We start from the raw sequence: 26,110 nt of genomic DNA on the forward strand, positions 1-26,110 counted from the left end.
TTTGTCCAATAGTTCCCATTGGAAAGTCCTCGCATGGAACCTGCCGAAGGGGATGGCCTCGTATGAAGCCACCATCTTCCCCAGAACCTTTGTGCAATGATGCACCGAAACCTTTTTTGGCTTTAAAAGGTTCCTGACCAGGGCTATGAGCTCCTGAGCCTTCTCCACCGGAAGAAAAACTCTTTATCTCCTACACTACTTCATGCCAGCCCTTACTCTTGGGAATTGTATCCTATTCCTAAACTTAGACAGGGAATCCTCTCAACACTTTAGGACCACCCACCTTGGGTATATAGCCCTGCTCCTCCCCTTCCTCCATTAGTCTTTTTCCTGTCTCCTAGCTTGACAGGGGATTATGTGTTTTTTTTATTAGAACATTTACCTCTATTCCCAGTAATATGCCTCTGTGTAGCCGTACTGGAAGAGGGTGGCTCCCTGAGAAGGCAGAGTGTGCTTGGGGCGGTTGTAAGTCCCCGCTGTTCAGCTTAAGGTGTCCGCCCGCTGGTATTTGCTGCTGGTCCCTCTCCCTCACGCCGCTGTCTGAAGCCGTCTCCCCGGGTGCAGCTTTGCTCCGTTAGCCGCAGCGCCTGTATCTCCGGCGGGACCGGTAGTGCGGGTGGCCGGAAGGGCAGCGGGGCGAAGGGGAAGTGCGGCTGGCGAGCGGAAGCGCTGTGAGAGACAGCGTGCGGCGGTTGGCGGGCGGAAGTGCTGGAGCGGCCGTCCTGTAGGCTGGGACGGTCTGCTCAGCGCCGCTCTCTATCATTTTTTGGAATTTAAATAATGGCGCTGCACACTAGGAGTGAGAGACTCCTATGAGCTGGGCAGGTTGTATGCTTACCAGCAGGATGGATAGAGAGCCTTCTCCCCATAAGCCGATGAGTGCCCGGAAAAGGTAAGTCCTCATAGAGGACATGTTCTTTTCTCAGGTTTTGATTTTCCTGCGTAGTTAGGATTTTAATGTAGTGCTACTGCTGTTCATTTTTAGTGTGTCTCCTCCTAAGAAGAGACTATGCAAGAAGAGGCATATGGATATACAGTGTGCAGCATGTGATAAGATCTTTTCTTCTACTGAGAATGTGAAGTTCTGTGAGGACTGTATACAGAGTGACATTCAGCAGGCCAGTCAATCCAGTCAGATTCAGGAATTGAAGGACTGGATGAAGAGGTCTTTTGTTACGAAAGAACAGCTGGCTGATTTGCAGGGAAATAAGAGATCTAGATCCCTGGCTAGTATTGACTCTCAGGACGAGTCAGCTTCTTTGTATGCTGATTATCAGGCTTCCTCTAGTTCTGGGTCAGAAGAGAAGGAGGAAGTTAGAGAGTTTGATTTGGATCTCGTGGACAGTCTCTTAAAGAATATATTCAAGACCATGAACTATAGGCAAAAGGATAAAGGAGATGAAGATAAGGATGTTTTGTTTGGAGATAAATCCAAAAGGAGTAGATATTTTCCGGTTCACAGAGCATTGTCTAAGGAGTGGCAGAACATCGATAAGAGACTTGGAAGTATTAAACGTGTGGATCGGATGTTTCCGGTAGAAGATGAGCAATTTCTGAGCTGGTGCACAGTGCCTAAGATTGATGCGGCGGTGGCAGAAATGGTGTCTAAAACTACGATTCTGTTAGAGGACGGAGCTGTCCTTAAGGATGGCATGGATAAGCGTATGGAGAGTGCGCTGAAGAAATTACATATGTCCTCGGCAGTATCCTTAAGGTCTGGGGTGGCTGTTGCGTCTGTTTCCAGAACTTTGAGAGTTTGGGGATCAGTGTTGTCCACAGATGTTGAAGAGAAAATCTCAAGGCAATATTTGCAGAGAAGCCTGGGTATTATGCTCAAGGGCATAGAGTATCTGTGCGAAGCTTCTTTGGATGTGTTAGATTTCGCAGCGAAATCCATGGCGGCAGGTGTTATGGCTAGAAGAGCTTTGTGGCTTAGATCATGGTTGGCGGATATGCATTCCAAGAACCGGTTGGTGTCATTACCGTATGAGGGTTCCCTATTATTTGGAAATAAGCTTGAGGCTATTATACAAAAGATGTCAGGGGGTAAGTCAGCGAGGTTGCCTCAAAACAAGAGGAATAGATTTCCATTTCCTTCTTCTAAGCAACAATTTAAGGAAGCGAGAAGTTATAGGCCGGGGCGAGCTTATATGGGAAGGTATTCCTCGGGGACGAATAGGCAGTCCTTTCGCCAGGCTTATAGGAGAGGTGGACGAAGACAATGACTGTCGCGGAGTTCCGGTATCCTTTCCGGTGGGAGCCAGGCTCCAGAAGTTTGCCAGTCTCTGGCTGTATTCAATTCAGGACACTTGGGTACTGGATGTGATATCTCAAGGATACCGGATAGAGTTCTCCGAAGTTCCAAAGAGGGACAAATTTGTAAGTTCAAGAAGCCCAGCTGCGAGTCTAGAACTAAAGGCTCTGGAAGACAGTTTGGAAAAGTTGATCCAGGTGAATGCAGTAGAGCCTGTCCCGCCTTCAGAAAGAAAGAGGGGATTTTATTCCAGAATTTTTCTAATAAGAAAGGCATTGGGAGATTTCAGAACGATACTAGATCTCAGACAGCTCAACAATTATGTAAAGACGATAAAGTTTCGTATGGAGACGATGAAATCTATTCTGTCAGGGGTAAGGAAAGAGGATTCCTTGGCGTCCATAGACCTAAAGGATGCTTACTTTCATGTGCCGGTACACACACGGCACAGAAGATACCTGAGGTTTTTTTGTCATGGGCAAGCATTTTCAATTTACATGCCTCCCTTTCGGTCTGAAGTCGTCTCCAAGGATATTTACCAAGGTGCTGTCGGCACTGGTAACCGTAATAAGAGTACAAAGAATTGCAATTTGGGCATATCTAGACGATCTACTGGTGTGCGGAGAGTCAAAGCAGGAAGTAAATATGGCGTTAGAGGTGACGCTGCAGATCCTACAGGGACATGGCTGGTTAATAAATTGGGAGAAAAGTCAACTAGAACCAAGGTGAGAAATTAAGTTTCTCGGAGTACAGGTGGATACTGCCAATTATACAATAGGTCTTTCAGAAGAAAGATGCTCAAGGATTCGGAGTCTGGCTTCTTTGCTAAGGGAATGCAACAGTGTGACTCTGCGTCAGGGGATGAGTCTTTTAGGTATGACGGCCTCCGCCATAGACGTGGTCCCGTGGGTGAGATGGCGGATGAGGGACCTTCAGCTAGAGATCCTAGGTTATTGTCGGAGACGTTATTCCCTGAATCATCGCATAAGGTTAGGCCAAGGGGCAAAACGTTCCCTAGACTGGTGGATGGAAACAGAACTGGTCGACAGGAAGACGACTTTGTCGGATCGTCACTTCCTCATTCTAACAACAGATGCAAGTGCAGTTGGTTGGGGGGCGCACCTGTTGCAACAGAACTGCCAAGGAAGGTGGAACCACCAGGAGAGAAGATTATCCTCAAACCACAGGGAAATGAGAGCTGTGTGGAAGGCGATGAAATATTTCCAGAAGCAGTTACAGGGGAAACATCTCAGGATATTTTCAGACAATGTAGCAGTGGTAGCCTATCTCAATCAGCAAGGAGGCACCAGAAGTCATGTATTAATGGAAGAGGTATCAAACATACTGCGTTGGGCGGAAGGTCATCTCGAATCTCTATCAGCGCTACATGTTCCCGAAGTAGACAATTCTGTGGCATATTTCCTCAGCAGACAAGAAGTGCTACCAGGAGAGTGGGAATTTAACGACGCAGTGTTCAATCAGATTGTACAGAGGTTCGGCCAGCCACAGGTGGATCTGATGGCCACACACATCAATACGAAGGTTCCTCTGTTCTTCTCCCGATATCATCTCCCAGGATCAAGCGGGGTGGATGTCTTCTCTCTCCCATGGGGGTTCAGACTAGCATATGTTTTTCCTCCGTTTCCAATGATTGCACGTATTCTAAGGAAGATCAGAGAAGAGAGGGCGCAGGTCATAATAGTTCTTCCATATTGGCCGAAGAGAGCGTGGTTTCCTTCAGTACTGAGGATGGCTGCAGGGGAACCTTGGACGTTGCTGCTGATAACGGACCTGTACATCAGGGTCCATTGCTGCACCCGAATTTGCGACAACTTCATTTGACGGCATGGAAATTGAACGGCAATTATTGAGAGATAAGGGGTTGTCTGAGCAAGTTGTTAATTTGCTGATTCAGTCGAGAAAGAAGGTATCCTCTAAGGTCTACTATAGAGTTTGGAAAACTTTCATTTCCTGGTCCGGCTCAAGATTTAACCCACAGAAAGCAGAGACATCGCAGGTCCTCCAATTCTTGTTTGATGGGTTTGAGAAGGTGCTGGCGGTATCTACCATCAAGGTCCAGATAGCAGCACTGAGTGTCCTATTGGAGCGAAGATTATCTGATGAGAGCTTAGTGAGGAAGTTCTGTCAGGCAATTAAAAGGATAAGACCTCGCTTTAGGTCGGTTGTCGCTCCGTGGGATCTGAATTTAGTTTTAAATTCATTAATGTTGTCTCCGTTTGAGCCATTGCAGGACATCTCGGTAAAATTTCTAACTTGGAAAGTAGTGTTCCTGGTAGCCATTACATCAGTCAGAACAGTTGGAGAGCTACAGGCCCTGCGGTCGGAGGAGCCCTACCTTAATTTCCTCCCGGGTAGACTTGTGTTAAGGACTAATCCAGATTTTTTGCCCAAGGTGGTGTCAGATTTCCATTTGAATCAGGACATCGTGTTACCATCATTCTACCCACATCCGCAGAATGAGGAGGAGAAGAGAATGCATAGTTTGGATTTAATCAGAGCAATTTCAGTGTATCTGGACAGAGTGAAAGAGTTCCGTAAGACGAAACACCTGTTTGTGTTATATTCAGGTGCAAGGAAGGGTGAGAAACCTACGAAACAGACCATCTCCAGATGGATCACAGAACTCCTGGCGTTTATTTACAAACAGAATGGTCAGGAGGTTCCGGAGCAGCTAAAGGCACACTCTACCAGGGCCATGGCAGCTTCCTGGGCTAAGAAGGCAAGGCTCTCGGCGAAGGATATATGTGCAGCAGCCACATGGTCTTCTATTCATACATTCTCCAGTCATTATGCGGTGGATGTTATTGATGCACATTTTGGAAAACGTGTCTTTGATGCAGCATTGAATTAAACAAATTATAATTTTCAGCATTGACAAGATGTCTGTGGTATTTTTTATTGCCCTCCATATATTGAGTGTTGGTATATCCCAAGAGTAAGGGCTGCCATGAAGTAGTGTAGGAGAAAAAAGCAAATTATACTTACCGATAATTTCATTTCTCCGAGATACTTCATGGCAGCCTACAATATACCCCTCCCTTAGTGAAGTATAAACATAGCCTGGTCACAGGAGACACTCAAAAGACTAATGGAGGAAGGGGAGGAGCAGGGCTATATACCCAAGGTGGGTGGTCCTAAAGTGTTGAGAGGATTCCCTGTCTAAGTTTAGGAATAGGATACAATTCCCAAGAGTAAGGGCTGCCATGAAGTATCTCGGAGAAATGAAATTATCGGTAAGTATAATTTGCTTTTTTTGGTCTGTGTCTAGAATCAGGCCCAAAAAGGTCAGACGCGTTACAGGTACTAGCTGGGATTTCAGTAAATTGAGAATCCAGCCGTGCATCTGCAACGTCTTCACGGACAGAGACACGCTGTCCAGCAACTTCTCCCGAGATCTCGCCTTTATAAGGAGATCGTCCAAGTACGGGATAATTGTGACTCCCTGCTTGCGCAGGAGCACCATCATTTCCGCCATTACCTTGGTGAAAATTCTCGGGGCCGTGGAAAGACCAAACGGCAACGTCTGAAATTGGTAGTGACAATCCTGTACTGCAAATCTCAGAAACGCCTGGTGAGGGGGGAAAATCGGAACATGAAGGTACGCATCCTTTATGTCCAGGGACACCATCCAATCCCCTCCCTCCAGGCTGGCGATGACCATTCTGTGCGATTCCATTTTGAACTTGAACCTCTTCAAGTACAGGTTCAGGGATTTTAGATTTAGAATGGGTCTGACCGAACCGTCCGGTTTCGGTACCACAAACAGGGATGAATAATAACCCTCTCCTTGCTGGAGATGAGGAACCTTGATTATCACCTGTTGAATGTACAATTTGCGAATTGCCGCTAACACTAGCTCCCTCTCTGACGGGGAAGCCGGCAGAGCCGATATGAAAAACCGGCGAGGGGGCATGTCTTCGAATTCCAGTCTGTATCCCTGGGAAACAAACTCTATTGCCCAGGGATCCACCTGTGATTGAACCCAGACGTGGCTGAAAAGACGAAGACGTGCCCCCACTTGATCTGACCCCCCCCCCCACAGAAAGCCCCAGCGTCATGCTGTGGACTTTGCGGAAGTAGGGGAGGACTTCTGCTCCTGGTAACTAGCTGAGTGCAGCTTTTTTCCCTTGCCTTTACCTCTGGCAACGAAGGACGATCCTCGTACCTTCTTGTTTTTATTGGAACGAAAGGACTGCATTTGATAATGTGGTACCTTCTTAGAATGCTGCGGTTAACACAAGGTAAAAAATTCGAGTTACCGGCCGTAGCAGTAGAGACTAGGTCCGAGAGGCCTTCTCCAAACAACTCCTCCCCCTTGTAAGGCAATGACTCCATATGCCGCTTTGAGTCGGCGTCTCCCGTCCATTGTCGGGTCCACAAGAGCCGCCTAGCAGAAATAGACATAGCGTTTATTCAAGAGCTTAGTAAACAAATGTCTCTCTGAGCATCCCTCATATACAAGGCAGCATCTCTGATATGCTCCATGGTCATTAGAATGGTATCCCTATCTAAGGTGTCCATCTCCGTAGATAAGGAGTCTGCCCATGCCACGACAGCACTACAAACCCAGGCCGACGCCATGGCCGGCCTAACTATAGTTCCTGAATGTGTGTAAATGTGCTTTATGGTAATTTCCTGCTTGCGATCAGCAGGATCCTTGAGGGAAGCAGTATCCGAAGAAGGCAGTGACACCTTCTTGGATAAGCGTGTCAGCGCCTGGTCTACTTTAGGCGCAGATTCCCATCGTATCCGATCCTTCTGTGGAAAAGGATACGCCATGAGAATCCTTTTGGGAACATGGAGTCTCCTATCCGGAGATTCCCAAGCCTTTTCGCATAATTCGCTTAGCTCAAATGAGGACGGAAACGCGACCTCAGGCTTTTTCCCTTTATACATGTGAACCCTCGTGTCAGGGACAGGGGGTTCCTCCGTGATATGCAAAACCTCTTTTATGGCAATAATCATGTACCTAATACCTTTTGCCACCTTCGGCTGTAATTTTGCATCCCCATAGTCGACACTAGAGTCAGTATCTGTGTCGGTATCTGTGTCAGCGACCTGGGATATGGGGCGCTTTTGAGACCCTGAAGGTTCTGGCACCACAGGGACAGGCACGGACTGGCTACCTAACTGATCCCTAGCTTCAGCCTTGTCTAATCTTTTATGCAGGAGATTTACATTTGCATTCAAGACATTCAGCATATCCACCCAGTCCGGTGTCGGCGCTGCCGACGGCGACCTGACATTCAAGCACTCCCCCTCCACATTAAGCGAGCCTTCCTCATCAAACATGTCGACACACACGTACCGACACACTGCACACACCCAGGGAAACTTTTTCTGAAGACAGTATCCCCTGAAAGGCCCTTTGGAGAGACAGAGAGAGTGTATGCCAGCACACACCCCAGCGCAACAACCTGGAGACCAACACAGAATGCTTTTCCCCAGCAGCGCTGTATTATACTTTATTCCGCCAATTATGTGCCCCCCCCCCCCTCTCATTTTAAACTCCCTTCACCGTGTGTAAGCAGGGGAGAGTCCGGGGAGCTTCCTCTCAGTGTTCTGTGGAGAGAGAAATGGCGCTGGTGAGTGCTCAGGGAGAAGCCCCGCCCCCTCGGCGGCGGGCTTCTGTCCCGCTCAAAATCGTGTAAAATGGCGGGGGCTCAATTATATACATGTGCAGTGCCCAGCTGTACATGTATATACCTATTTGCCATCTATGAGGTGTTATTATTGCTGCCCATGGCGCCCCCCCCCCCTGTGCCCTGCACCCATACAGTGACTGGAGTGTGTGAGGTGATGTGGAGCAATGACGCACAGCTGCAGTGCTGTGCGTTACCTCTGTGAAGCTGAAGGCTTCTGCCGCCTGAGACGTCTTCTTGCTTCTGTTCTTCTGGCTCTGTGAGGAGAACGGCGGCGTGGCTCCGGGGGTGGACGCCCAGGACGAACCTGTGTTCACCCCCTCTGAAGCTAATGGTGTCCAGTAGCCGAGGAAGCAGATCCTATCAGTTAAGTAGGTCTGCCCCTCTCTCCTCAGTCCCTCGATGCAGGGAGCCTGTTGCCAGCAGTGCTCCCTGTGAAAAAGTAAAAATCCAAACAAAAATGCTTTCTGTAGCAAAGAACTCAAGAGAGCTCCCTGCAGTGCGCCCTTCATCCTCTGGGCACAGTGTAAAACTGAGGTCTGGAGGAGGGCCATAGAGGGAGGAGCCAGTGCACACCCAGAATCCAAAGCTTTCTTAAAGTGCCCTATCTCCTGCGGAGCCCGTCTATTCCCCATGGTCCTTACGGAGTCCCCAGCATCCTCTATGACGTTCGAGAAATTAACAAGGCCGAAATCTGGACCTTTATGGAGCCCAAACGTGGGCCCACATCCACACCTTCTTGCAGGAAGAGGAGAAACCGCCCAAGTTGTAACTCCACCGTAGGAAACTTCTTGGATTCACACCAAGACAAAAATTTTCCAAATGCGATGGTAATGTTCAGACGTTACTCCTTTCCTAGCCTGGATCAGGGTAGGAATAACCTTGTTCAGAAAGCCTATCCGAGCTAATATCAGGCGTTCAACCTCCATGCCGTCAAACGTAGCCGCGGTAAGTCTTGATAAGCGAACGGCCCCTGTTGTAGAAGGTCCTCTCGAAGAAGAGGAGGCCTCGGATCTTCCAGAAGTAACTCCAGAAGATTTGCGTACCAAGCTCCTCTTGGCCTGTCTGGAGCAATGAGAATCGCCTGAACTCTTGTTCTTATTATAAGTTTTAGAATCCTTGGGAAGAGTGGAAGTGGAGGAAACACATACACCGATTGGAAGATCCACGGAGTTACCAGTCCACCGCCACTGCCTGTTGGTCTCTTGACCTGGAACAGTACCTGCGAAGCTTCTTGTTGAGGCGGGAGGCCATCATGTCTATTTGAGGGACACCCCAAAGACTTGTCACCTCTGCGAACACCTCGGGGTAGAGTCCACACTCTCCTGGATGGAGATCGTGCCTGCTGAGGAAGTCCGTTTCCCAGTTGTCCACTCCCGGAATGAAGATTGCGGACAGCGCCATCGCGTGCTTTTCTGCCCAAAGGAGGATCTTTGATACCTCTGCCATTGCAGCTCTGATCTTCGTTCCGCCTTGTCGGTTTATGTAGGCCACCGTCGTTACATTGTCCGACTGCACCTGAATGGCCTGATCTTGCAGAAGATGTGCCACCTGTAGAAGGCAGTGGTACACGGCTCTTAGTTCCAGAATGTTTATCGGAAGGATGGATTCCAAACTTGACCACCTTCCCAGGAAGTTTTCCTCCGCGCCCCAGCTTCTGAGACTTGCATCCGTGGTTAGGAGGATCCAGCTCTGAATCCCGAACCTGCGGCCCTCGAGAAGGTGAGGCATATGCAGCCACCAGAGGTGTGAAATCCTGTCTTTCAGCGACAGACAAATTCTCTGGTGCATGTGCAGGTGAGATCCCGACCACTTGTCCAGGAGATCCAGTTGGAAAGACCGTGCATGAAATCTTCCGTACTGTAGAGCCTTGTAAGAGGCAACCATCTTCCCCAGAAAGCGAATGCACTGATAAACCGATATCCGGGCAGGCTTCAAGACCTCCCGGACCATTTTCTGTATCACCAACGCTTTCTCCACCGGTAGAAATACCCTCTGCAAGGATCATCCTTAGGAAAGACAATCTCCTTGTTGGCTCCAAATGTGACTTTGGAAGATTCAGGATCCACCCATGATCCCTGAGTAGTCGAGTTGTGAGAACAATGGACTAACAATTTCTCCCTGGACAACGCTTCTATCAGCAGATCGTCCAGATATGAAATTATGTTCACTCCCTGCTTGTGGAGGAGTAGCATCATCTCTGCCATTACCTTGGTGAACACCCGCGGTGCCGTGGATAGGCCAAATGGCAGCGACTGGAACGGATCGTGACAGTCAATCAGAGCAAATCTGAGATACGCCTGGTGTGGCGGCCAAATTGAAATGTGAAGGTACGCATCCTTGATATCCAGTGATACCAGGAATTCCCCCTCCTCCAGACCAGAGATCACCGCCCTCAGAGATTCCATCTTGAACTTGAATTTCCTCAAATAAGGATTTAACGATTTGATGTTCAATATTAGTCTGACCGAACCGTCCGGTTTCGGTACCACGAATAGGCTGGAGTAAAAAATATACCGATATGGTAAGAACTTACCGTTGATAATGGAATTTCTCCTATGTCCACAGGTATCCACAGGATAACATTGAACATAGAACACACATGCACACCCTTCCATACAAGAGGGAAGAGGTTTAGTGATTGTAAAGATCCTCAAATCAGGTGCGTCAGGGTGGGATCCCTGTGGATACCTGTGGCCATAGGAGAAATTTCGTTATCAACGGTAAGTTCTTACCATAACGGTATATTTCTCCGGCTGAGTCCACAGGTTATCCACAGGATAACATTGGGATTTCCAAAGCCATTATTAGTTTTGGGGACGCTCCTGATTAACCAGGAGAACCTTTCGCCCGAATTCCGCGTCATGAGAGGCAAAAGTATCCAAGGCATAATGTCTAATGAATGTGTTAATGGAAGACCATGTGGCTGCCTTACAAATCTGTTCTGCTGAAGCACCACGCTGTGCTGCCCATGAAGGACCTACCCTACGTGTAGAGTGCGCAGAGAAATTAGCCGGAACAGGGAGATCAGCACGAGAATATGCTTCTGAAATTGTAATTCGAAGCCATCTTGCTAGCGTCTGTTTAGTAGCAGGCCATCCTCTTTTGTGAAATCCGTAGAGAATGAAGAGAGAATCTGTCTTTCTGATGCCACTAGTACGATCTACGTAAATTCTTAATGCACGGACTACGTCCAGCGACGCTTCTCCCGCAGAAAGTCCCGATACCTGAAAAGCCGGGACTACAATTTCTTCGTTCAGGTGAAACTTTGAAACCACCTTCGGAAGATAACCAGATCTGGTTTTGAGAACTGCTTTATCTGGATAAAAGATCAGAAAAGGAGATTTACACAACTGTGCTCCTAAATCTGACACTCTTCTAGCTGACGCCATCGTCAGTAGAAAGAGAACTTTAGCAGTCAACCATTTAAGATCTGCTCTCTTAAGTGTTTCAAACGGAGCCCCCTGAAGGATTTTAAGAACCAGATTTAAATCCCAGGGTACTGCAGGAGGAACAAACGGTGGTTGAATGTGCAACATTCCCTGAAAAAAAAAGTACGCACATCCTGCAGGTTAGCAATCTTTTTCTGAAACCATACAGTTAATGCTGATACTTGAACTCTCAAGGAAGCCACCTATAACCCTTATCCATGCCTGCTTGGAGGAAATCCAAAATCCTGGATACTTTAAAAGATCTTGGATCCATACCTCCTTCGTTACACCAATGAATATAGGCCTGCCATATTCGATGATAAATACGAGCTTAAGAAGGCTTTCTTGCTCTAAGCATGGTTTGAATTACCTGTTGTGAAAAACCTCTTGATTTTAGGATAGAGGTTTCAACAGCCACGCCGTCAAAGACAGCCATTCCAGATGGCTGTGATAACAAGGCCCCTGCATTAGTAGATCTGGACGTTGAGGAAGCAGAATTGGAGCTTCCATGGACATCCTTAGTAGATCTATGTACCAATGTCTTCTGGGCCAGGCTGGAGCTATTAGAATTATGGCTCTCCTTGCTTGCTTTATCTTCCTCACCACCCTGGGTAACAGGGAGATTGGAGGAAACAGATATGCCTGATGAAATTCCCATTTCACTGACAAGAGTGTCTACAAGGATCGCCCCGGGATCCTTTGTTCTCGACCCGTATGCCGGAACATTGTTGTTCCAACGGGACATCATGAAATCTATCTGTAGCAGACCCCATCTGTTTACCAGAGTTTGAAATACTTCCGGGTGTAATGCCCATTCGGTCTCCTGAATGGTGTGTCGACTGAGAAAGTCTGCTTCCCAGTTCAGCACTCCTGGCACAAACACTGCGGACAATGCCGGAAGATGGAGTTCTGCCGATCTAAGTATGCGAGTTACTTCCTCCATCAGTCTTTTGCTGTGAGTTCCTCCCTGATGGTTGAGGTACACTACTGCTGTTGCATTGTCTGAACGGATCTGGACTGGTCTTCCTTGCAAAATGTACTTTGCCTAACCAGAGCCATATATATGGCCCTTATTTCCAACAGATTTATTGGCAGGCCACTTTCCCTTGTGGTCCATTTTCCCTAAACCAAACATTTTCGAACACTGCTCCCCAGCCCTGAAGGCTGGCTTCAGTTGTCAGTACTTGCCAATCTGCTATCCAAAAGGGTCTCCCCTTGTCTAGATGGTCCGTCTGTAGCCACCAAGCTAGAGACCTTTTTACGTTTACTGGAAGCTTCATCGTCTGTCTTTTTATTGTCTGATGATTTCCATTCCATCTGGTTAGAATGAGGTGCTGTAGGGGTCTGGAGTGGAATTGTGCATATTCCACCATGTCGAATGTTGACACCATCAGACCCACCACTCGCATTGCTGCATGGACTGATACTGTCTGACTGTACAAAAATTCCTGAGTCATTAACTGCACATTAGATATCTTTTTCGCTGGTAAATTAATCCTTTGTAGACTTGAATCTAATATGGCCCCCAAGTGAACCATGCGTTGTGATGGACTCAGAGACGACTTCTCCCAATTTATAAGCCATCCGTGTCTTTGTAGACAAGCTATTGTCTGTTTAAGATGGCCCAAGAGTAACTCCTGGGATTGAGCCAGGATTAAAAGATCGTCGAGGTATAGAAAAATTCTTATCCCCTGCTTGCGGAGATAACCTGCCATAACCACCGTAATCTTGGTAAATACCCTGGGGGCTGTCGCTAGCCCAAAGGGCAAAGCCTGGAACTGAAAATGTTGCTGGAGGATGGCAAACCTGAGGTAACACTGATGGGACCGTGCTATGGGCACATGCAGGTAAGCATCCTGTACATCCAGAGATACCATGCAATCTCGTGGTTCCATGGCCAAAACTATGGAGCGTAACGTCTCCATGTGAAACTTTGGAACCCAAATGTATTCGTTTAACCTCTTGAGATTGAGGATTGGTTGGAATGATCCATTTGGCTTCTGAATCAAAAATAGGTTGGAGTAAAATCCCCGTCCCCTTTGTGTCAGGGGTACTGGGATAATTACCCCAGACTGAAGCAATTTCTGAACTGCTTCTTGCAGAACTCTGGCCTTCGATTCTATACGAGACGTGCTGGTGCAAAAAAACCTTTGAGGAGGCTGCTTCTTGAAAGGGAAACCATAACCGAGAGATACCACCTTCTGCACCCAAGCATCTGTCGTCGACTGCTGCCATATGTGTGCAAAGTGAAGGAGTCGGCCCCCAACCCTGGAATCCTCCAGGCGGAGGCCCGCACCCTCGAACTGATGGCTTCTGTTCTGGTTTGGAAGCTGGCCGTCTATTGGCCCACCACTTCCTACCCCTCGCTGATTTACTGTACTGGGGTTGGTTAGAATCCACCTTTCCTTTTGATCTACCTTGCCATCGAAATGGCTGGAATTTTGCCCCCCTCGGTTTAGGGTTATAACTACACGGAAACTTGACCATTTTGGTTTCAGCTTCCGATTCCAGAATAACTGTTAATTGCTTTCCGAACCGAGTATTACCAGCGAAAGGCAACGCTTCAAGAGCTTTCTTGGATTCTGCATTCGCTTTCCAAGTATGTAGCCAAATTGCTCTATAAGCGGCTACCGTTAAGGCTGATGCTTTAGAAGCAATTGTACCCATATCAATTGCTGCTTCTCCCAAATATTGCGCAGCTTGTTTTATATAGCCTAGATGAGACACCTGCTCCCTGGTAGGTGCAGAGAGGCCATTTTCTAGTTCCGCCACTCATTCTACAATTGCTTTCGCCATCCAGGCTGAAGCCATAGCTGGCCTTACAACAGCCCCTGAGAGAGAAAAAAAGTCGTACAACATGTGCATCTACTTTAGGAGGAAATTCTCTCTTTGGACAGTCCGCAGTTGGAAAAGGATAGTAAGAATCCTATTTTTTCGGAATCTTATACTTCTTATTGGGTGTGGCCCAAGGTCCTTCCATAATTTCCGTCAGATCTTCTGACTCTGGAAACTCAGTCCTAACTGTTTTTGGACATTTAAACACAGGGGCTTTAGATTTCGACACTGCTTTGGCTGGTTCCTCCAGACACAGAATAACCTTCATGGCATCAATAAGCTCAGCTATATCCTCTGAGCTGAAACCCCCCGACCGATCATCATATAGGGTATTTGAATACACTGTATCCTCATCTGTTGTATCATCTTGTGTAGTCTGTAACATGGAAGTATCTACCCTGGTATTAATAGCCTGGCTACTTGTAGAAGCAGTTGGCATTAAACCATAAGGAGGGAGCTGCATGTATGGATTAATAGTGTAACCTATTCCCAGGGGTGGAACTGCAGGTGTTAATCTGTCCGCTATTGTAGATAAGGTCTGTGCGAACACCCCCCCATGGTGGCTTTACCGGTTGCTGAACCAGAACCTGCTTTTTAGTTTGCCGATACGCAAAACAGTTAGCACACAACCCCTCATAAGTAAGATACTGGGCTATTCCATCCAAAATCCCTATTTTACAAGATAAGCATGTTAAAGGTGTAGGAGCCCCTGATAAAGTATCCTCGTCACTTTTGCCGCTCACAGACATGGTAAATAATCCGTTTTTACAAACACTACACACTCTGTGACTGAAAATCACCTATATAGATATAGAAGTGATATCAATCTGACCACAATCCGTGCACCTGAATTGAGGTTCAGAAACAATACTTGACAAACATAGAAACGTCAGCAATCACACTAGCAGTCAGTCACATGTTAACTATTAGACATTGCCATATGAGAATATAATCAACCACAAAATACTTTTCCAGTATGTAGGAGTACAATTACTGCATTTCTATCTATTACCACAAATTTTTCAGACATGTTATGCACAAAACAACAGTACTGTACAGGCCTCATATGCATTGTGTACCAGAATTAACTATTCATACTAAAAAGTAGATAGAATCTTAGTACTGTATAACCCTTACTCAGTTAGAGTGGGATACAGGAAGACTCACCCCACTTCCAGGATCGATCAATACGCTTGAAAGACGCTGAGTGGATTCAGACGCTACTAGTGTACACTGCCGTTTCGGTAACTGATAAGAGACACAGACGCTCAATAACGGACCTAGACACTCAGTGAAAAATGAGTGTATGCAGACGCTCCTGTCTGCGACCCGGTCTCGGCGGCAACTCTAGTGTACACAACCGCAGCGGCCTAAGCTGCGACAGCGTACCCTCGTGGTAGCGTCTGAGACGGAAGTGAAGTCATCAGTTCATGGACGGGAGACGAACGGAAACTGGTCATGAACTGAGGGGAGGGGCGACCAGGAGAGCGTCTGACTCCCCTGCTGACAAACTCTAGGGATCATGGCCTCAACCTAGTCCTGGCACCTATGATCCCTAAAGCATAGCGTTGGAGCACTTCAGAGTGGCGGCGCGTCAGCCACTGTTTGTAGTCTCCTCCAATACAGTGCGGCTGTGTCCGAATTCCCCTAGTAAGTGGAACCGATGCCTTACCTTCTCCCAATGCGACGGCCACAGCCTGGTAACATCTGCTGGACCTGCTAGAACATCCGACACAGACGCCCGTCGAGACAGCATTAATACCCGAGGGTAAGCATTGTTGCGACCCGGTGGAGAGTTGTTGGAGCGACTCTTTCTAGCATGCGTTTAAGACGCTGTTAAGGAAGATCACTCAAAACATAGTAAGACTATAAAAATAAAATAATAAAAGCTTAGGGCTGCCTTATGTTGTACACTATATTTGCTTATAAAGCTCCGGGTATTTTCTAGTTAAAAAAAAAAAGCTTAGGGCTGCCTGAACAGCAGCCCTGTGACCATGGTCCGGCTCCTGCCGCACCAAACAAAAAACTGATTTGCCTGAGTCGGTGGGCAGGATTATATGGAGGAGCCCGATGCATCCTAGGAGGCCAGAAAGCTTGTGACTATTTGGTGCCATTTCCGCTGTCGCTCCGGCATATCCCAATGTTATCCTGTGGATAAACTGTGGACCCAGCCGGAGAGACCCTTGTTTACCAGATGAGGTGGAACTGGAACAATGACATTTGCCTTTTCCAATTTTTGAAGGGCTTCCTGCAGGATAGCCCTTTCTGTCAGCAAAGCTGGTAAGCCCGATTTGAAGAATCTGTGAGGTGGGAGTTCTTGAAACGCCAGTCTGTACCCCTGGTATACATCTTACACCCAGGGGTCCAGGCCTGAGGACACCCAGACCTGACTGAAATTTCGCAGACGAGCTCCCACCTGTCCGATCTCATGCTGAGGACTTTGAGGAAACAGAAGACGGCTTCTGTTCCTGGGAACCTGTTGATGCAGGTTTTTTGGATTTTTCCCAACCACTTCTGAAGAAGGTGAAAGAGGCTTTGGACTTCTTTACCTTTGCAGTCCGAAAGGACTTCATCGTAGACATAGAAAAGGACTTCTTTGCCGTCAGAGTGGCTGAGGGAAGGAAGGTTAACTTACCCGCGGTTGCCGTGGAGATCCACGCATCCAAAGCCTCCCCAATTAGAGCCTGACCTGTGAAGGGTAGGTTCTCCACACTCTTCTTGGATTCCGCATCCGCAGACCATTGGCTCAGCCAGAATCCCCTGCGTGCCGAGACAGCCATGGAAGATGTCCGTGCATTCAGATTACCAAGGTCCTTCATGGCCTCCACCATGAAACCTGCAGAATCCTGTATGTGATGTAAAAACATTTCAATGTCACTTTTGTTCATAGTATCTAAATCCTCTAGTAACGTGCCCGAACACTTTACTATGGCTTTAGAAATCCATGCACAAGCGATAGTGGGCCTTAGTGCCACTCCTGATGCAATGCAAATGGATTTGAGCGTAGTCTCAATCTTGCCGGCTCTTTCAAAGCAGTAGACCCGGGGACAGGTAAAACCACCTTTTTAGACAATCTAGATACAGAAGCATCTACTATAGGGGGTTTTCCCACTTTTTCCTATCCTCTTTGGGATCTGGAATTTTTTTCTCCAGGTTTTCCCAGGATTTCTCAAATAATGCGTTTAATTCTTTAGACGCAGGGAAGGTAAGGGAGACTTTCTTATTGTCAGTAAAATAAGCCTCCTCGACCTGTTCAGGAGCTTTGTCAGTAATGTGTAAAACGTCCCGTATAGCCTCAATCATGAGCTGCATCCCCTTAGCAAGGGAAGCCTCCCCTTCAGTATATCCCCATCACCGTCACCTGTATCAGAGTCGGTATCCGTGTCAACTTGCATTATTTGGGCAAAAGCACGCTTTTGGGGGCATATACCAGGGGATTTAGATGAGGTAGTCGGAGTTGAATACGGCAAAACCTCTACAGATTGTTTTAAAATCTGTGTTTCAGTCTCATAATGAACTATCCTAGATGAAATCTGGGATATTATCCCCTTAATAGAAGCCACCCACTAGGGTTCGGATTCAGAAGGCTGAGACAGTATATTGCATTCCTGAGTACATGGAATAGACTCCTCTGGAGAAGATACATACTCTGCAGCACAACACACAGAGTCCCTGGACATTGTAATGTGAGATATATAACACACACACACACACACACACACACACACACACACACACACACACACACACACACACACACACACACACAAACAAACACAAACAAACACACACACACACACACACACACAGGAAAATGTCAGACACAGTTTCCCCCAAGCACCTTCAAGACAGAGTTCAGGAGCCAGCACACACAGCGCCCAGTAGGCAGTTATAATAATAAGAGCCTGGCGCTGACAGATTACTCAGTTAATGTTGTAAATAAAACCCTCCCCCCCCTTCTATACCCCATGGTACCATACAGAATAGCTGGAGTGATGTGGAGGGTCAGCGCTCCCTGTCAGCGTGTCTGTGTTTGATCTGCAGGGAGAAAATGGCGCTGAAAAGTGCTGGATCCGCTCTGAGAAGCTCCGCCCCTCTTGTAATGGCGAGTCTTCCTGCACTTTTACATCTTTTTACTGGCCTGAGGTAATAAACGCTGGCAGTAGACAGAGTCCCTGAAAGCTAGTGACCAGTTTGTATAGCGCTGGCCCAGGGCGCCCTCACAGCGCTGCAGTCTGCCTCTGAGCCCTACCCTGATGCTGCCATTCTCACTAGCTCCCCGCTTGTCGGGACACCGGTGTCCTACTCACGACCGCGATCTTCTGGCTCTGTTAGGGAGTGGCGGCATGCTGCGGGAGTGAGCGGTCACCTCAGGGGCTTGCAATCATCACCCTCAGGAGCTCAGTGTCCTGTCAGCGGAGATAGTGGCCATTAACCTCAAGGGATGGACACTACTTCCCCCCCCCCCCCCCCCCAAAGTACCACGAAGCAGGGAGGCTGTTGCCAGCAGCCTCCCTGTGCCTAACAGCTCTTAAAAATATAATAAAACCAGAAAAGCTCTAAGTTCTCCCCTAGCTGTGACCGGCTCCACCGGGCACATTTTCTAAACTGAGTCTGGTAGGAGGGGCATAGAGGGAGGAGCCAGCCAACACTGTTAAACTCTTAAATGCTCATGGCTCCCGGTGGACCCGTCTATACCCCATGGTGCTAATGTGGATCCGAGCATCCTCTAGGACGTAATAGAAACATTACCTATTATTCTTACACTTTCTGCATTCAAAATAAAAGTAGTAGTTTGTGAATCCTGATTTCTGTGTCAGCTGCCATTCTCTGTGTGTGTATGTATGTATTCTGTTTGGTGAATTCAGTGCTATTCCCTCTGAGAAGCTTAGAAACACTAGTGAAAGTGATGCCAGTCTAGTCCCCATGGGTGGGGGACGGCATCCTAGGTTGTTTCTGAATACTACCGCAACTCCATCCTCTTCACAATAAATACTGGGGTTACATTTAAGAAAAATCTCCTATATGCAATGGAGTGAATCTGGTGGTGCTGTTAATCAGATGTTTGCTTTCATTTTGTAAACTGTACAAACAGAAATGTGAGATGTTGCTATTGGCTAATCATTTTTTTTTTGATACCGCACCTGCACTGGTTGTGCCTTATGGGTACTGATGGTTCGTCTGGACTTTGTCCTCTCCACCTCATGTCTATGGACCCAGCCACGTAGTTCTTGGTTTAACCTGTGTAATATCAAATTGATGTCAGAATACAAATAAAGAAATTTTGTATGAATATTTACACGGTTTCACTGTATTTAATGGACAGTGAAAATCGATTTCTGTAACGTGTGGGACAAAAACTGTATTTATATCATGATAGAACCTTGTGTGTTTACAGTACATAACTGTCAACATTAAAGGTCTTGTCAATGGGTGACATACTAGGGATGGGAATGGTTACAGACCTCGTGAGCCTTTCCAGAAGAAAAGGACAGGTTTTTTTTTTTATTAAGCCTGGTATTGTAGAGGTGCATGCCTCTGCAGCAAGCAACAGTGCAAAAACTTCCAACCCAATATTTGTATGATACAGTATCATTAAAGAAAACTAAAAAAAAGCTGAGTACACAGTTATTTTACATGCATCTGCAAGAGGTCCAGTGACTTAGGTGGTCAAGTCCGACCCGATCGCACACTGCAGTTTTTCGCAGCGGTGCGATCGGGTCTGAACTGCGTAAGCGCAGGCGCGTTGCTCCCTGGCGACAGCCGCCGCCAGGGAGCGACAGAACTAATGAAGAAAGCGATCGCACCCGCGACCGCAAGAAGATTGACAGGAAGAGGCCAGCCGGAGGCATCAACTGACCGTTTTCAGGGAGTGTCCGTCCGAACTCAGGTGTGCCCGGCCGTTTCGAGGGAGGGATCCTTATGTCCGCTCCGTCCTGGATGATCGCAGCGGGTGAGAAAGTCCTTCGCTGTGCAGAAACTGCACAAGCGAGCGCAGCCCTGCACAGCGATTCCCCCCTCCCCTGTAGGCGGCGACTACCTGATCGCAGCAGTGCTAAATGTAGCCTGCTAGCAATCAGGTCGGAATGAGGGCCTTAGTGCACTTTCTCTTGTACCGGCCGGTGCAGGTGGTTTGTGTTAGCACACAGAATGGATATAGTGGACACAGGTTTATGCAAGCCTTGTGTGCAAAACTCTAGGACATACATGATCTGTTTGCTTGCTCCGTCATATTTTTCAACATTTCTGGCACCTAAATACATCATACCCTGCTCCCACTGTATAACAAATATTTATTACAATTTCAGGGCCCTAATGATAACATTTTAAAATTATGTATTGAAGGGGAGGCTTCTTTCGACACAGCCACCTCTTTGGTCAACATAGTGGTTGTCTGCAAACAGGGTCAACATCACTCTCACTGTTTGGCCAATGTGTTTACTGAACATAGTTCTCGAAATATAAGTAACATTTTACGGTTATGCTGTTCCGTCATTTTGACGGGCTGGTAACTACTGTAGTACTGCTCTAAAAAGTCAAACAGGACACTAAAAAGACAAACGTAATAATCTGACAATGTCCAACACAGTAACAAGATTTAATTCCAGAAAAAGATCTGAGTTTTTCACACTTCATGACCCTATGTAAAAAGCTATGTCTGTAATTTCCTGTACACACCGGAGCTGAATAACGTTGTACTTAGGGCCTAATTCAAGATTGATTTTAAAAGCAAAAATCTTCCTCTAATGGGCAAAACCATGTGCAGAGAGATTAGATTTGGGTGGGGTGTGTTCAAACAGAAAGCTAAATTGCAGTGTAAAAATAAAGCAGCCAGTATTTACCATGCACAGAAACAATATAACCCACCCAAATTTAAATCTCTCTGCACATGTTACATCTGCCCCACCTGCAGTGCACATGGCTTTGTCCATTAGAGGAAGATTTTGCTTTTGCGATCAACCTTAAAATTAGGCCCTTAGTCCACTCTCTAAGATAAATACAGATAGCATGTTCTGAAAGCATGCCTGGAACAAAGTATACCAATCACAAACTACTAGATGAAATACGTTATTTTCTGTACTATGGGCCTGAATCAGGCTGTGCAAATTCTGCTTAGTAGCAGAATTTGCAATCCATGTGAACGCATGCTGGGGGCGGCCCATCGCAGGGCAAGGCCGCCAGCATGCTGACTGCCGCCTTACCCCCTTGATGAAGCAAAAATTACGATCGCATCGCAACTTCTGCTTCATCGTAGAAATTAAGGAAGCCCCCTGCCAGCGCAGCTTGGAAGCCCCCTGCCAGCGCAGCTTGGAAGCCCCCTGCCAGGCAGCTGCCGCGATCATGCCCATGCCACCCGATACCATGACGCCACAGCCATTTCGCCCCCTGCAATGCTCAGTCTTCGCCTAGAAAATGGAGCATTGTCTCCTCCCCCTCTCCCCCCCCCAGCCAGATTGACAGGAAGAGACTTCACATTTTCTGCGCCCCCCCCACCTGCAGAAAATGCAGGCACTTTTGTAATTTTTGCAGTTGGATCGCTTATTGTTACTGAATCAGCCCCTATAAGCATTAAATGGCATTAACAGTCCTCGAGAACAAGTACTGAATGTTTATTTCAATGTCTGATGTACGAACTCCAATGGTTAAATGTATGAAACTTTCCCTCTCTCACCTACATCAATCATAACTTGGTCAGACAGCAATGTTACAAGCTGCCAAATTCTTGCTCTGAGGGAGAGAATCAGCTTTTTTTCAGAATACTTTAGCTTGAAGTTTGTGTTCTGCTTTCGCCTATACAAACAGTACACATCAGACTGATATGAACAATGCATAAATCACATGGATGATCCAAGAATAGCCCTGTAAATTCCCAGTACCTTAAGAATAAAGGGACTTGTAGATGTATATTTTAGCATCAATGTAAACACATGCAACATACAGTATGTGTCTCCCATAGTTATTGGGAGCAGACATATCATAAAAAAGAAGCACAAAGCTATACATAAACTGTCAGTTCTCCAAAAAAACATGGTGCAACTACAGGGATCAAGTTCTCAAATAAAGCTACAGATAACACTTTGGGGTAAATGTATTTTGGGCCTAATTCAGTCCTGATCATAGCAGCAAATTTGTTAGTAGATGGGCAAAACCATGTGCACTGCAGGGGCGGGGGGGGGGGGGGGGGGGGGCAGATATAACATGTGCAGAGAGTCAGATTTGGGTGGGGTGTGTTAAAACTGAAATCTAAATTGCAGTGTAAAAAAAAGCAGCCAGTATTTACTCTGTACAGAAACAATATAACCCACCCAAATCTAACTCTCTCTGCCCCCCCTGCAGTGCACATGGTTTTGCCCATCTGATAACAAATCTGCTGCTACGATCAAGTCTGAATTAGGTCCTATATCCGCACTTATTGTGCGGGTATAACACTTTCTGCTTCACCTCTTTACCGAGACGAAGCAGCGATCACTGGCAGATCCCCAACAGCGCATCAGCCTAGTGCGCATGCGCTGTCACTGTCCCCCAGACGGTTCACTGGGCATGCGTGAGAGCTTAGCTGTTATAACGAGATCTCCCATACAGCCCGGTGCCGGCAGCCGCCACAGCTCTGTCCCTGATGTGGTGTATGGGCAAGGACACCTACAGCTGTCGAAATTGATAGCTGCAGGTGTTGGATCTTACATCGCCATGCATATTGGCGTGCTATCTAAAAGTTAGCAGCGCCAGTAATGACAGGTGTGCATCACGCCCCTGTCAATGAGCACGCACCACCAATGTCATACATGGGGGAGAAGCGGTATACCGCTTCTCTCCCATAACGGAGGATCGACTCATGTATCCTTCACAAATTTTCAGTTACAGTAATTTAGAACTGGCAAATCCTATAACCACGGTGTGATACTTTATGTTGACAGTTATGTCGACATGAGAGTGTCATCATAGTCGAAATGTGGACACGTCAACAGGTTTAGCTTGTCTACAGTGACCATGCCAACATTCATTATGTCTAAACAGCTGACATGTTGACATGACACAGTGTTGACATAACTTCCCTGGTGGCGCAGATATCACTTACCTGGTTCTGGCATTAGCAGCATCTCCAGCTTCGTCTTCCTGATTGCAGCGGTCATGTAACCAGCAGTTCCAATGCAGCCGTCTGATGGAGCAGTGTTCCAGTGAGTATTTCCTAACATTACAAACATGTCGACACTGGTGTCTGATGACATGTTGAACCAAACTAGCATTGTGGTGTCAACACTATGAATGTCAACATAGGGGGGTATTCAATTGAAGTGGAATTGCCGTCTTGTCGGAAAGATGGCAGGTTCCGACCTATTCAATTGGGCTGCCATTTTTCCGATAGGTCAGCAATTCCGACTTGTCAGAAAACACGTGGATCGGCGGATTAGCCACGGATCCACGTGTTTTGTCGGATTCCACAGCAAAATCCGTCAGGTTTTAGCCGTGTCTCCGACAATGTCAATCTGACTTTTTAAAAAGTCGGATTGGCATTGTCGGGAATGGCCAAATCTTTTCGGTTTTGGCAGAGAATTGAATACTGCATTGTCGGATCATTTCTGTCGGAATCGATAAGACATGCATTGAATACACCACATAGTATCTGTGGACCGTGTGACCAGATACTCCCAAACAAAAATAAGACACCTCCATAAAAAATATACACACATTTTAAATCAGTAATTGGAATTCTTCAATAAATGTACACATAACTTGCATGAATACTTTTTGCTGACCTGAGGGATTCTGTCTGGTTGATATGTGGTCGACATGGAGGAGGTGGAGGAATGTAGAGCAATGGCTCCTTTTTCACAACCATCAAAGCCTTTTCGGTTGAGATGTAATGTCCATTGCTATGAATCAGATGATGAAGTAGGAAAGAAAAAAACTTTATATTACAAACATGAATGAAAGACTGTGTGTTCAGTAGATCACCTCATAATAGTTGATGGAGATTTGTTGTGTTAATTGACTGCACAAATATAAGATTCTCCAGGCTCTGGTATGGATATTGATGATAATGTACTTGAGTACAGTATACCAATGCCAGATCATCATACTTGCTTATGACACTAAATTCCTTTTGAGTTATGCAAAAAATAATTTTCCAACCAGTTTTTGTAAAGAAATTAAAGCTATGCACGAAAGGGATCAAACCCTTAGAAATTGACCAAATAGTCATAGAGAAACAAATGTAAAAAGACTATTACAAACAATAAAAATATAAGTGAACCGAATCAGATAAAAGCACAATATCACAGTAAAGAAACAAAACAAAAAAAGGAAATCGGATAAACTAAAGTCTAAAAGAATTTCACTAAATATCTGTATTTAATTTGCAAAATACAGTAATATATTAAAGCAGCTGCTACAGGGAACGTTGTATAAATGATTTTGGTTAATTTTGTGTAGAACAAATAATGTTGCTGAAGAAAAACCTTAAAATGTCCAAATTTTCTTAAAATTAAAAAATAATTATTTCTTAGTAGAGTAACACATTCTAGGATGATCTGTATTCTAACATGCCTATATTTTAATACGCAAAATAACATCTCCTGTGTAGCACATTTAAGTGACCTATGAATACATTTTTTTTCTAATATGTTAATAAGCTTTTTCCAATTTTTTTTTTTTTTACAATTGACAAACATACAAAATATAACAAAAATAATACAATGAAAGAGAGGGCAACGGTATCATCACTGAAGACATGAGGAAATCATGACCAAAGATCAATATGAAACATCAGAGCAATTGGGGGCTGACTATCATAGGCAACTATCTTCAGCATATAATAAAATGTATATTACCAGTAGTGAGAGAGAAAAGGAAAAGAAAAAAAAAAAGAAAAAGAAAAAAGAAGGATGGGTGGTGGGAAAGAACAAAAGTGACGTACGAATTTTGTGTGTGTGTGTGTGTGTGTGTGTGTGTGTGTGTGTGTGTTTGTGTGTGTGTGGGGAGGGGGGGGGGGGAGATATGGGGGAAACAAGGGAAGAAAGTAGAAACGGTACCAGTCAATGTGTATGTGATCAATATATGCAATTATTAAATTGTATATGGCGGGGGTTCAGCCTCGAAGTGGGCAGTCCATGGAGTCCAAACATTAATAAAGTTAATTGAGGCGATTCTTTCCATTCCATATATAGACCAAATCACATTAATGGTGGCTCATAAAGAGGGTGGTACAGTTGATTTCCATTGAGCTGCAAAATGAAATTTAGCCACATCCAATATATGTTTAATTAATTTATGGGAGGGATGTGGGAAATGGCAAACAGGCCTAGAAAGAAAAGAATATAAAGGAGAATCTGACAATTGCAATCCTGTCTCCAATTTGATTAAGTCGTGAATCTTTGTCCACAAGTCCACCACATATGCAACAGGGGTCCGCGTTGGCCACAAAGTCGCCATTAAAGGTCAGTGGCCGTAGGTTATACAGAGTAGGTATTAAGTACATTTAAAGTTTGTAGGAATTTTCCTTCAGATGTACGGAAGTACAGCTTTTGCCAATTTCTAGTCTGATGATTTTGGACCACTCCTTAGTGATAAAAGAGTCTCACACACATCATGTTCCCAGGCCAGTTCTTGCAATTTTTTTTTGGGTTGATTGTACTGTAGGAGAGCAATAATTGGTAAAGAGTAGAGATGAGCTCCCTGGTATTCTGGAAATGTCTACAAAGTTATTCTATATATGAAGTAGGGATAGGAGGAGAAGGCTGTCGAAGAGTTTGATAAAAAATGGTGAACCTATGGACAAATCTTAATGAATGACTATCATCTCAGATTTTCCAGGACACCAGCATTTAAAGGATGTTGCCACACAAAAACTATACTTTATTATTAAATATGCACACAATATGTGTGTAACTATATGTACACACTCTCCCATGCACCTCTTTCCTACTGTA

At 46.0% G+C, this 26,110-nt stretch overlaps 1 protein-coding gene and 1 long non-coding RNA gene across 6 annotated transcripts in view; one reads left to right on the forward strand and one right to left on the reverse strand.

Moving 5' to 3' along the window:
- ATF6 (activating transcription factor 6) overlaps nucleotides 1–26,110 on the reverse strand; it is a 568,366-nt gene that overhangs the window by 187,024 nt on the left and 355,232 nt on the right. For all 5 annotated transcript variants that reach the window (XM_063940277.1, XM_063940274.1, XM_063940273.1 and 2 more), the window contains exons 11-12: nucleotides 23,939–24,055; nucleotides 19,328–19,424 (exon numbers count right to left, since the gene is read on the reverse strand). In XM_063940277.1, the coding sequence (XP_063796347.1) occupies nucleotides 19,328–19,424; nucleotides 23,939–24,055 (214 nt within the window). The remainder of the gene's footprint in view (nucleotides 1–19,327; nucleotides 19,425–23,938; nucleotides 24,056–26,110) is intronic.
- The window catches only part of LOC134957987 (uncharacterized), a 197,425-nt gene that overhangs the window by 116,864 nt on the left and 54,451 nt on the right, over nucleotides 1–26,110 (forward strand). The gene's annotated exons all lie outside the window — the stretch shown is intronic.

The sequence above is a fragment of the Pseudophryne corroboree genome, chromosome 9 (assembly GCF_028390025.1).
Source record: "Pseudophryne corroboree isolate aPseCor3 chromosome 9, aPseCor3.hap2, whole genome shotgun sequence".
NCBI lineage: Eukaryota > Metazoa > Chordata > Amphibia > Anura > Myobatrachidae > Pseudophryne > Pseudophryne corroboree.